This window comes from Megascapheus bottae, unplaced genomic scaffold (genome assembly GCF_031878675.1).
Source record: "Megascapheus bottae isolate mThoBot1 unplaced genomic scaffold, mThoBot2.hap1 HAP1_SCAFFOLD_138, whole genome shotgun sequence".
NCBI classification, from domain to species: Eukaryota; Metazoa; Chordata; class Mammalia; order Rodentia; family Geomyidae; genus Megascapheus; species Megascapheus bottae.
The window spans coordinates 54164-67046 of NW_028327680.1; the positions used below are offsets into that span (position 1 = coordinate 54164).

At 45.9% G+C, this 12883-nt stretch overlaps 1 protein-coding gene across 1 annotated transcript; it reads left to right on the forward strand.

The window, feature by feature from the left end:
- The first annotated feature begins 9344 nt into the window (after positions 1-9344).
- Positions 9345-10736, forward strand: Ubtfl1 (upstream binding transcription factor like 1). Its single transcript, XM_090327769.1, has one exon. The coding sequence runs from the start codon at positions 9466-9468 to the stop codon at positions 10642-10644; it is 1179 nt and encodes a 392-aa protein (XP_090183895.1). The 5' UTR covers positions 9345-9465; the 3' UTR covers positions 10645-10736.
- Positions 10737-12883: the final 2147 nt, after the last annotated feature.

Here is a 12883-nt window from a genome sequence, read left to right on the forward strand (position 1 = left end):
CACTAAGAAGGATGAGATCTGAGTGAGGATCATGGTTTGAAGCCAGCACCAGTAGAAAGCCTGTGAGACTTAAATCTCCAACTAACCACTCAAAAGCCAGAAGTAGTGCTGTGGCTCAAGTGGTAAAACATTGGCTTCTAGCTTTCACACAAAAGCCACAGAGAAGCTCCTACTCAGTGCCCAGTACCAGCACCGTGTGTGTGTGTGTGTGTGTGTGCGTGTGTGTGTGTGTGTGTGTGTGTGTGTGTGTGTGTGTGTAAGGGAGCTCTGGGCACATGCCTGTAATCCTAGCTGCTCAGGAGGCTGAGATCTGACTATCGATTGATCGCAGTTCAAAGCCAGTGGAGGCACTCAAGTCCATGAGACTCTTACCTCCAATTAACTACCAGAAAATGGGACGTGGTGCTGTGGCTCCAGGGGTAGTGTGGTAGCCTTGAGCTGAAGAGCTCAGGGACAGTGCCAGGTCCAGAGTTCAAGCCCCAAGACAGATGAAAGAGAGAGGTGGGGGGAGGGAGGGAAATCAACAGCAGCTTTTTTTTTCTTTTGTGAGCCATGGGGCTTGAACTCTAGCCTTGGGTGTTGTCCCTGAGCTCTTCAGCTCAAGGCTACTGCCCTACCCCAGAAGCCACAACCCACTTCCTACTTTTCTAGGGATTAAATGGAGATAGGAGTCTCACAGTGTTTAGTGCCTGAGCTGGCTTTGAACCCAGATCCTCAGATTTTAGCCTTCTGAGTAGCTAGGATTACATGCATGAGCCACCACACCTGGCTTCAACAGAAGCTTTATATCTTTAAAAGATCTTATGCTCTCAACTGACTTTTGTGTCCTGCAGTCCTCAGATCACAGCCTCCTAAGTAGCTAGGATTACAGGCATGAGCCACTGGTGCCCAGCTTATGAGCCCACCCCCCCCCCACCCCACCACACACACACACACACACACACACACACACACACACACTACTCTCTCTCTTTTAATTTTTTTTTCTGTCTGACTTCGTAGCTACTGAGCTTGGAAAAAGAGTTATCTATTCCAATAGAAAGTAAAACTTCAGTAGAATAAAAATAGAAGTACCAGGAAAATTTTGAGAAGTTCTCAGCAATTGTTGTATTTATAAAAGAACAAAAGGCTGAAGAAATGGCTCAACCTAGCAAGCACAATTTCTTGAGGAGAGATTGGGAGAAGATAATGGAAGGGCTGGGAGTTTAGCCTAGTGGTAGAGTGCTTGCCTAACATGCATGAAGACCCAGGTTCAATTCCTCAGTACTACATACATAGAAAAAAGCCAGAAGTGTGTTGTGGTTCAAGTGGTAGAGCTCTAACATTGAGAAAACTCAAGGACAGTGCTCAGGCCCTGGACTAAAGCCCAGGACTGGTTTAAAAAAAAGATGATGATGGGGAGAAGGCATGACAAGGAGGGGTATGGGGGGCATAGAGATGTAGCAGGGTGAAAAGAGAAGGAAAAGGAAGAGGAAGAAAAGAGGAGCAATTCTAGAAGGTCCACTTGAACTTCTAAGGGCAGGCATGGATAAAATACTGAGAACATGAGACCAAGAGCTAAGACAAACTTCTGAAAGGTGAAATTAGTCATCTCTAAATCAAGGAATTAACCAGACAAATATCATTACTGTGTGTGTGTAGCTTGAACTTAGGGCCAGGGCTCTGTCCTTGAGGATTTTTGCTTAAGGCTAGTGCTCTACTACATGAACCATGGCTCCATTTCTGGTTTTTTGTGCTTAACTGGAGGTATGAATCTCACATTCGGGCCCAAGCTAGCTTCAAACCAGGATCTTTTAATTTCATACTTCTTGAGTAGCTAGAATTACAGGTATGAGCCACAAATACATGCAAATTATTTTTGTTTTTATTTTTTCTTTTTTTCTTTTTTTTGTGGGTCATGGGGCTTGTCCCTGAGCTCTACAACTGAAGGCTACTGATCTACCCCTTGAGCCACAGCGCCACTTCCCATTTTCTAGTGATTAATTGGAGATAAGAGTCTCACAGTCTTTAGTGCCTGGGCTGGCTTTGAACCAAGATCCTTAGATCTCGGACTCTTGAGTATCTAAGATTACAGGCATGAGCCACCAAGCCAGGCTCAATATTTACTTTTATGTGAAAGAAAAAAATGGAATGGAAATGTATATCAGATATTGTTAATCAAATTTTGGGGGGGGTCAGTTCTGGGGCTTGAACTCCAAGCCTGAGTGCTGTCCTCGGTCTTTCTCAAGGCTAGAGCTCTACCACTTGAGCCATGGCACTACTTCCAGCTTTTTCTATGTGTGTGGTACAGGAAGTCGAACCCAGGTCTTCATGCATGCTAAGCAAGCACTCTACCACCAGGCCAAACTCCTGGAGTTTTTTAGTTTATTTATTTGTTTATTTTTAAGATAGCTGGGCACTGGTGGCTCCTGCCTGTATTCAGGAGGCTAAGATCTGAGGATGGAAGTTTAAAGCCAGCAAGGGCATAAAAGTCTGTGAGACTCTTATCTTCAATCTTCAGTTAACCACCAGAAAGTGGCACTGTGGCTCATGTGGCAGAGTGCTAGCCTTATAAATACCACGGGAAAATCAACTGCCACTGGAGTTGAAGCCCCCCCCCCAAAAAAAAAGTAGACTAAGAAGGCAGATTTGGCAAGTTTAGCCCTAGGAGGTTGGAGGCAGGAAGATTCCAAGTGTGTGCGGAAGCAAGCTTAGGCATCACAGAAATACACCCTCTTTAAACAAAATGAAATGACAGAAACAAGCAAAAAGAAAATAACAGTGTATAATTATAGCCAGGTGCTGGTGGCTCGTATCTGTGGTGTTCATTACTTGGGAAGCTGAGATCCAAGGGCTGAAGTTTGAAGCTAGTGTGTTCAGCAAAGTCCTCTCCTCCCCCCCCAGTCCTCCCAGCTCCCCTCCTCCCCTCTCATCTCCCCTTCCTCCCTTTGCTTGTCTGCCTGCCCGCCGGTCCATTAGTTTGCCCCCCCCTGCCCCCGTCCATGCGGGCAGGGTCCCTGAGCCGGTCTGCTCTAGGCTGGGCTCCACCGCTGGAGCCACAGCTCCATCTCGGGCCTCGGGGGCGGGGCGGGGCGGCGCTGCGCTGGAGGTGGATCTCGCGTAATTTCCAGCTGGGGCTGGCTTTGAACCGGGGGCCGGCGAGTTCGGCCGCCCAGCAACTTGGGTTGCAGCCACGCGCCGGGCGCCATCTAAAGTGACTTTGGAGGCCGCGGCGCTCAAGCCTGACCGCGCTTCTCACTCGAGTTCTCCTTTCTCCTCATAGCAGCCTCCTCCGTGGATCCCAGCAGCTAGGTCCGCGGCCGTAGGCGGGGAGCAGCTGATTGGCTGTGTGTGCTGGGCGTGCCGGGCGGGTGTGCAGGGCGTGTGTGCCTGGAGGGTGTGCAGGCACTTTTCGGCTGGGAGGCGGCCACCAGAGCGGAGCCTGCGTCGAGCGGAGCCAGCGCCGCCGAGCCCTCCCGCGGTGCAGAGTCCGCGTCGAGCGTCGCCGAGCCCCGCCGAGCCGGCCCAACGGTGCAGGGTCCGCGTCGAGCGTCGCCGAGCCCCGCCAAGCCGGCCCAGCGGTGCAGAGTCCGCGTCGAGCGTCGCCGAGCCCCGCCGAGCCCGCCCAGCGGTGCAGGGTCCGCGTCGAACGGAGCCAGCGTCGCCGAGCCCGCCCGCCAGTGCAGAGCCCGCGTCGAGCGTCGCCGAGCCCCGTCGAGCCCGCCCGGCGGTGCAGGGTCCGCGTCGAGCGTCGCCGAGCCCCGCCGAGCCCGCCCAGCGGTGCAGGCTCCGCGTCGAGCGTCGCCGAGCCCGCCCGCCAGTGCAGAGCCCGCGCGGAACGCCGCGGAGCCCGCCCGCCCGCCTGTCTCCGCCAAGCCCGCCCAGCGGTGCAGAGCCCGCGCGGAACGCCGCCGAGCCCCGCCGAGCCCGCCCAGCGGTGCAGAGCCGGCGCCGAGCGTCGCCGAGCCCCGCCGAGCCCCGCCGAGCCCGCGCAGCGGTGCGGAGTCCGCCCGCCGGTCTCCGCCGAGCCCGCCCGGTGGTGCAGAACCTGCGCCGAGCGCCACGGAGCGCCGCCGAGCCCGCCCAGTGGAGCAGAGCCCCGAGCCGCGCCCGCCGCTGGACTCAGTGAGTACGGAGGAATCTCGGAGCGCGGCCCCGGCTCCTTTCTCCATTTCCAGCCACTTGTTCTTTTTCCAAGGAAGTCCGCAGTTTTCCTGGCTGAGTAATATGCCGCCGGCACCTACCACGTATGTAATTTCCGCGTGGTTTTCATTACGTGAATGCTTCCTGTCGATTTTACTCCGTCTTCTTTGTAGGTTTCTCTCTAAGGTTAATCTCGAAGCCATTGAAGTGCTTGTGATATTTTCCATAGTTTGTCTTCTGTGCACATCAATGTAAAAGCATATCATGTAGATTTTTATGGAAACCTTTGATGTGAAAGTGCTGTTGCTGTATTCTGAGAACTCAGTCTACAAATTAGTATTCAGGTAGATGAGGGGAACTTGGAAGAGGAAGTTCATGAAGTATTTGATCGATAGGGAGACTCCTCAAATAGGATAACGGGTCGTAGTTCCATGCATTGTAGCTCTCTAGTGGAAAAAAGGAAAACCCCAAATTTCTCCACTTCTTTTGCTTATTACTACTTACTATGACGAAAGGAGCCACCATTTAAAAATAGAAAGAAAATTACTCTGGAGATTTGAAGTGATTAAGAAACACAAGTTCATTTATTTTGTTCTTTGTGTGTGTGATAGATGAGCTCAAAGCGAAAGTTTCCTCTTTGCTAGGCCCGTGTTCTACCGTCAGACCTTTCACTGGTCCTGGGGCTTGATCTCGATCCTTCACACTGCCTTTGAGCTTCTTTTTGCTCAAAACATGCACTTGTGCCACTTTTGGCTTGTTAGTAGTTTATTGGCAATGAGAGCCTCATGGCATTGAACTATAATCCTCAGCTTTCAGCCTCTTAAGTACAGGCATGTGTTTCAGCACCAAGCCTCCATTTCTGTTGTTTCTAGTATCAAGCATTGGAAGACCAATGGTAGTCAAAATAAATCCTAAAATAAATAAGCTGGGCTAGCTACTCAGGAGGCTGAGATCTGAGGATCAAGGCTCAAAGCCAGCCTGGGCACTAGACAGTGAGACTCTTATCTCCAATTAATCACTATAGAAAAAAACTATAAAGTTTTGAGAATAAAATTTTATTTAAAAAGTTTAAATAATTTAAAAAAATTATCGAGACCAGCGGAGCTTGGCTCAAGGGTAGGGTGGTAGCCTTGAGCTGAAGAGCTCAGGGACAATGCCCAGTCCCAAAGGTAGGGTGTAACCTTGAGCTGAAGAGCTCAGGGACAACACCCAGGCCCAGGGGTAGGGTGGTTCCTTGAGCTGAAGAGCTAAGGGACAGTGCCCAGGCCCAAGTTTTGTGGGCCCCATGACCCACAAAAAATAAAAATAAAATAATAAATAAACAAAACTAATCAATTTTAAGAGACATTAGACAAACACAGGTGTAGGTTGGGAGAAAGATTAAATGTAGGTTACATCCATGAAATGGTGGAATGAGGTGGAGAGACAGGAATAAGAATTATTTCCTGGGCTGGGAGTTTGGCCTAGTGGTTAAAGTGCTTGCCTAGCATGCACGAAGACCCGGGTTCGATTCCTCGGTAGCACATACATAGAAAAAAGCCGGAAGTGGTGCTGAGGCTCAAGTGGTAGAGCTCTAGCCTTGAGAAAGTCCAAGGACAGTACTCAGGCCCTGAGCTCAAGCCCAAGACTGGCAAAAAAAAAAAGAATTATTTCCTATTTACAAAGGGATTTTCGAACAATCACCTTATGCAAGTAAGCTTGTTATAACATCTTCCAGTATTTCAATCATAAACTATTCCAAATGAAAGTACATACGATATGGAGGAAGATGAACCCATGGTGTCTTTAGTGCTGGGCTTGCTTTGAATCCAGATCCTCAGATCTCAGCCTCCTTGGGTAGCTAGGATTACAGGTGAGAGCCACCATGCCCAGCTTCAGTTTACTCTTGAGTTACAGAATTTTAATCTCTGTCATTAGTTTCTGACTTTTTTTTCCTTTTTGGGTTTTCTTCTATAATTTTTAAATTATCTTTAAGTAGCTGTACAAGGCAGTTGTCATTTAACAAAGTTTTTTTGGGGGGGCTGTTGTGAGTCATGGTGCTTGATCTCTGCCTGGGCATTGTCCCTGAGCTCTTCAGCTCAAAGCTACCACCCTACCCCTGGGCCTGGGCATTGTCCCTGAGCTCTTCAGCTCAAAGCTACCACCCTACCCCTGGGCCTGGGCATTGTCCCTGAGCTCTTCAGCTCAAGGATACCACCCTACCCCTTGAGCCAAGCCCCACTTCCCAGTTCCTAGAGGTTAATTGGAGATAAGCGTCTTGGGCCCTTTTTGTGCCTGGGCTGGCTTTGAACCTTAATCCTCAGATCTGAGTCTCCTGAGTAGCTAGGATTACAGGCGTGAGTCATAAATGCTTAACAAAGCAGTTATGAATGCAGTGTATCTTGATCAATGTCAGTGTCAACCCTTTCAGCATTCTCACCCATCCTTCCTACCCATTCCTTCCCTCACTTTTCTCAACTTTGTAGGATACACAGTCTTAACTTTGTAGGGTGTACATTCTTGATTTTTTTTTGTCAATCATGGGACTTGAACTCTGGGCCTGGGCAGTCTCTCAGCTCTTCAGCTCAAGGCTATTGCTCTACCACTTGAACCACCTTGAATCACAGGGCCACTTCTAGTTTTATGGTGCTTAATTGGAGGTAAAAATCTCATGGATTTTTTTTTTGCCAGTCCTGGGCTTGGGCTCGAAGCCTGAGCACTATCCTTGGGTTTTCTCAAGGCTCTACCACTTGAGCCACAGCACCACTTCTGGCTATGTATGTGGTACTGAGGAATCGAACCCCAGTCTTTGTGCATGCCAGGCAAGCATTCTACCCCTAGGCCAAACTCCCGGTCCCCTCATGGACTTTTTTTAGTGCACAGGCTGGCTTTGAACTGCGATCCTCAGATCTCAGCCTCCTGAGTAGCTAAGAATGCAAGCGAGAGCCACCAGGCCCAGGCACATTCTTTTTTTTTCTTTTTTTTTTATTAAATTTTTTTATTGTAATTAGTAAAAGGGTTACATGATATTTGCCAGATAGAAGGTGCATTAATTCACATACATCGATACCCTTTCATATGTCTTGGTACCCATTTCCCTCCCCCCCCAAATCCCCCACCCGTCTTGGTTTTCCCCCCTTCCCTATCAAATTTCAAATATCCAAATACAAATAAATTCAATATATCAGATAACAAAGTGAGATACTATACCAATATGAGATAACCAAGGGACAGCAAAGGAGGTGAGAGACAACATAGTACATTAAGGACAACAATCATTCATTATATGGCTTTTGTTTCAATATCCTGGAGGTCCTTTCAATTAGCTTCACATTATATGTCCTTATGTATCAAGATTTTGCTCTATTGCAAATCTCTGCTAGTAGAGCCCAAGGTTTCTACTGATTATGACGAATGAGGGAAACCATTGAGCCTAAGTTCCTTTGAGTCTGGCTTACTTCACTTAATATGATTTTTTCTAAGTCTTTCCATTTCCTAACAAATGGGGCGATGTCATTCTTTCTGACAGCAGCATAGAATTCCATTGTGTACAAATACCACAACTTGTTGATCCACTCATCAACTGAGGGACATCTAGGTTGGTTCCATATCTTTGCTATGGTGAATAGTCCAGCACATTCTTGATTACCTTCTCCCCCTCTTTTGTTCATTTGTCTACACCTTTCCCCTTGACCCCACCCTTTCATAGTACCTGCTTCTTACTGACTTACCTTTCTAAGGAATTACACTATTTGAGTTTTCCCATTAATCTATCATATTTCAATTATTACATATTTAATAATGTATGACTTCTATGCCTAGATTATAAATTTATGGAAGTTAGTTTTAATGCCATTTGTTTTTTTTTCTGACATAGATTTAAACCTAATTTGATGATAATGATTGTGCAAATGTACTCTATACTGGGAGTTTCATCACTTCTTTAAAGTGCTGAATATTGATCTAGGATCCAGTGATGAGGCCTATGAACTCATTTATGTACCAGGATCCAGAGGGGTTTTGCATTAACTTTGGATGACATCGAAATTGTTGATACTGCCAAGCGCCGTAAAATGCCCAATGAATTAGATGACACTAATTGTTATGGGGTTTCTTGATTTTTGTCCTGGGGCTTAAACTTAGAGCCTAGGAGCTATCCTTGAGTTTTTTTCATTCAAGGCTACTTCTCTACCACTTTAAACCACAGCATCACGTCCTTTTCTCTGGTGGTTAAGTAGAGATAGAATCTCAAGGACTTTCCTGCATGGGTTGGCTTTGAACACAATTCACATATCTTATCCTCATGTATAGCTAGTATTACAGATGTGAAGCACCAGCACTGATTGTTACTTAACTTAGAATGTACACATTTCAGGGGCTGGCAGTTTGGCCTAGTGGTATAGTTAGGTCTGGATATCATTAGCTTCACAAAGTGAAAGTCTTCTATTTGTTTTTGTGCTAATACTGTGGCTTAAAGCCAGGACCCGGATTTTCTCTTTTAGTTTTTATTTTTCTTCAAGGCTGATGCTCTTCCACAGAAGCCATAGCTCCACTTCTGGCCTTTTCCAGTTAATCGGAGATAAAGATCTTAAGGACGTCTTGCCTGGGATGGCTTTGGACCCTAATCCTGAGATCTCATCTTCCTCTGTAGTGAGGATTACACATTGAATCATCAGTGCCTGCCTGCAGCAAGTGTCCACTTTACTCATTTCTCTTTTTTTAATTCTACTAAGTCTCTGTCCCCAGGTACTGTGTGTGTGTGTGTGTGTTGATCCTGGGCTTGAACTTAAGGCCTAGGTGTTATCCCTTAGTTTTGGGGTTTTTTTTTTGGGGGGGGGGTGGGTTATGAGCCTTGAACTCTGGGCCTGGATGCTGACCCTGAGCTCATCACCTCAAGGCTACCACCCTACCCCTAGGCCTGGGTGTTGTCTCTGAACTCTCCACCTCAAGCCTACAGCTCTACTGGTGGAGCCAAGCTACAGCCAAGCGCACTTCCCGTTTTCTAGTGGGACTTTTATTCTTTGTAAATTTTGAGTGAGAGGCTGACAGTGTAATAGTACTTAAGGTAGGTAGGTTCTACTAGGATTTTGTGGAAGGAGTCTGCAATAGGGTTGTCAGATATTTGTTCATTTATTTGGTTAAGGTTACATGGTTAAGACACTTTGTAAGAGATGGGATTTTTTTTCTATTATCCCAATGAAGGAAAGTAACTTTCTCTTTTTCCTCAGATATTCAGAATCACATAAACCACAGCACTTGAATCAATGAGTCTTCCGCTGAGTACAGAAAGTGACGAAGTTTGAGAGCCTCTTGAAGTATTCGTATACTTGAGAGAGCATCAGTGAATCAACCCTCAACCTGGAAATGGCATCACTTCAAAGCCCAGGCTACTGGTCCAAAAAAGACACCTTGATGCTGCTGGATCACATGGAGAAGTATCTTCCATTTGATGACAACCTAACATTCAAAAAAACCCAGTCATGTCTGGACTGGGAGAAAGTAGCTTTCAAACATTTTTCTGGAGAAATGTGCAAACTCAAATGGTTGGAGATTTCCAACAAATTGAGGAAGTACCGCACACTGACAGATTTAGTCCAAGAAGCCAAAGAACATATTAAGAATCCTAACAGAAACAAGAAATATGAAAAACATCCAGATTTCCCCAAAAGGCCACTGACTGCCTACATCCGCTTTTACAAGGAGAAGTGGGCCAAGTACTCTCAAAGGTACCCTAAGATGAGCAACCAGGAGCTGGCTAAGGTCCTATCCAAGAAATACAAGCAGCTTCCAGAGCATATAAAGCAGGCATACATTCAGGATTTCCAGAAGGAGAAACAGGAGTTTAAAGAAAAGCTGGCCCGGTTCAGGGAAGACCACCCTGACCTAGTACAGGTTTATAAGACCTCAAATGTTTCCAAGATCACCAGGCTTCCTCCCAAAGCAGAGGAATTTTCTGTGGAGGTGAAATTTCATGGAGAACCCATGAAACCCCCCATGAATGCCTATCACAAATTTCACCAAGATTCCTGGTCCAGCAGCGAATTTCAGCACTTGCCCCCACGAGAGCGCATGGTAGAAATCAGCAGACGTTGGCAGCGAGTTCCACAGAGTCTGAAGGAACATTATAAGAACCTAGCTGAGATGCAGCAAAAACAGTACAGGGTGGACTTGGATCTCTGGCTCAAGACATTGTCACCTAAAGAATATACAGCTTACAGAGAGGCAGAAGCAACCTATGGTAAGAGGAAGAACTTGAGCATGATAGGAAATTCCAACCCCAAGTTCATACGACCAGATATGCAGAGATCACCAGGCAAAGATTCCAGTGATTGGCTGGAAGAAGATTACGTATCGCGGGCTCCAGGACTTGATTGGTCGGAGACTACTCCGATTAATTATGGTGGCTCACAGGACTCAAAACAGAACCTGAATGAGGGTATGGAAGAGAGTGAAGGGAGCAGCAGCAGCAGCTCAGATTCCAGCAGTAGTGATGAGGATGAGGAAGCATCTTTAGGGAAATCCTCAAGCTTAGAATCTGTCTGAACTTGGTGATGACACCAAATGGTTGACCATTGTTAACACCTGTTTTCTTTCTATGTCTAAAGCTTTTGTGTGAAATAGTAAGAATCTTTTTGAGGGGTGGAAGGGATGTTTGTTAAGAACCATGAAAATGTGCTGTCACCTGCATTTAAAATAAATTACATTATAAAAATGCCTATTTTGTTATGTTTTTCTCTCTCTCTCTCTCTCTCTTTCTCTCTTTCTTTCTCTCTCTCTCTCTCTCTCTTTTTTTGTGGGTCATGGGGCTTGATCTCCGACTGGGCACTATCCCTGAACTCTAACTCAAGGCTGTCACCCTACCTTTGAGCCAAGCTCCCCTTCCCCTTTTCTAGAGGTTAATTGGAGATAAGAGTCTCAGGTTCTTGGCCAGGAGTTTAGCCTAGTAGTAGAGTGCTTGCCTAGCATGCACGAAGACTAGGGTTCAATTCCCCAGTACCACGTACATAGAAAAAAGCCAGGAGTTGTGCTGAGGTAGAGCTGTAGTGTTAGAGACAAAGTCCAAGGATATTGCTCAAGCTCTGAGCTCAAGCCCAGACTGGCACACACACACACACACACACACACAAAAGTCTCAGCTTCTTTTGTGCCTGGGCTGGCATTGAACCTTGATCCTCAGATCTCAGCCTTCTGGGTAGCTAGGAATACAGGCCTGAGCTACTACTGCGCGGTCAGTTACATTATTTCTTACGTTGTACGTGTTCTCTGTGTGTACCTGGGCCGATGTGTTTTTGTGCCAGCATTAGGGCCTGAACTGGCTTCAAACCACAATCCTCAGCCTCAGCCTCCTGCATAGCCTATAGGATCACAGTTAGGAGATTCCTGGACAGGAAAGTCTATGAGACTTATTTCCAATTAGCCATCAAAAGCCAAATGGTAGAGTAGTAGCCTTGAGTGAAGGAATCTGGGAACAGTGTCCAGGCCCTGGGTTCAAGCCTTAGGAGTAGGAGGGTGCCGAAACCAGCTGGCAGTAAGGCAGGATACATGATTAGGAGGTGAGATGAGAAAAGAAAAGGAAAAGACAAGTACTAGATGTGGTCGGGAGGGCTACAGCCTAAGGCTGTAAACTTAAGTCTGCAGCGGTCATTTATTTCCCGTTCCGGTCTTATAGTTATTACAAAACAAGAACCTGTCAAGTGTTACATTGATAATCAGGTCTCAGCAGAGAGTGATAAAGCAATAACACATTTGTACATAATGATAATCAAGTCTCTGCAGAAAGTGATTCACCATACTGACGATATAGCTTAAAGTTCATAGGCAAGGCGTCATACAAGACAGCTCATTTCTTTGTGTGGTTATCTTACTCAGTGATGCAGATTCATGGGCCAGCCTGACTCCCAACAGGAGAGGAGGAGAGGGAAAAGAGGAGCAGGGAATGAAAAACCAAGCAGAGGGGGGTGGGGGCATTTTTTAGCCAAGAACCATTCATATTTTTTTTTTATCATCAGGGAACGTACAAAATGATCATGCAGACTAGAATGCTGGCTGCATATATACACATAGATATATGTGTGTATGTGTATATATATATATATACACATAGATATGTGTGTGTGTATATATATATATACATATATATACTTTTTCTTTTTATAAAGGAGAGCAGAAGGGCAGGGAGTTTGGCCTAGCAGTAGAGTGCTTGCCCAGTGTGCTTTGTGCTTTGTTGTGTTGCTTTTTGAACTATAGAATGGTACAAACATGGATTTATGAGTTTGATTTCAAACACAGTTTACATACCTCACCTGAGCTTTACTCAGAATGTATACTGAAGTTTGGAGTTTGCACATTTGTTTTACCTTCACCTATTTTTCAAGAATTCTAAACAAGATCTAATTTACCCATATTGACATCTAGCTTAGACTCAACTGTATAGTCAATTTGAAGAGATAGGTGTGACTGTCAGTGACTGAATAGAAGAAAGCCTACAAGGAGCTAAGCTTCTTCCTCAGAGAAGTAGATGAGACTTGCTGGGGAGAGTTTTGAGGATTGTTTCTGCCCATCTTAGAAACCCTGACCTTTTAGGACTACTCACTGAATTTACATCATTATTTCTACAATAGATACTATGGATACATTCCTCAGGTAAGACCCAATATAGAGAAGGGGGAGCTCTTGCTACCTTACCAATCTAAAATCAGTAAATGATCTGAGTTTTTATTTTGTTACAAACTGACTTTTACCCTTGAAAAGATGAATCTTTATATTTAATGTTATTTGATTG

Excerpts from the sequence above, each read along its gene's own strand:
- Ubtfl1 (XM_090327769.1), top strand. The coding sequence starts at position 9,466 with ATGGCATCACTTCAAAGCCCAGGCTACTGGTCCAAAAAAGACACCTTG.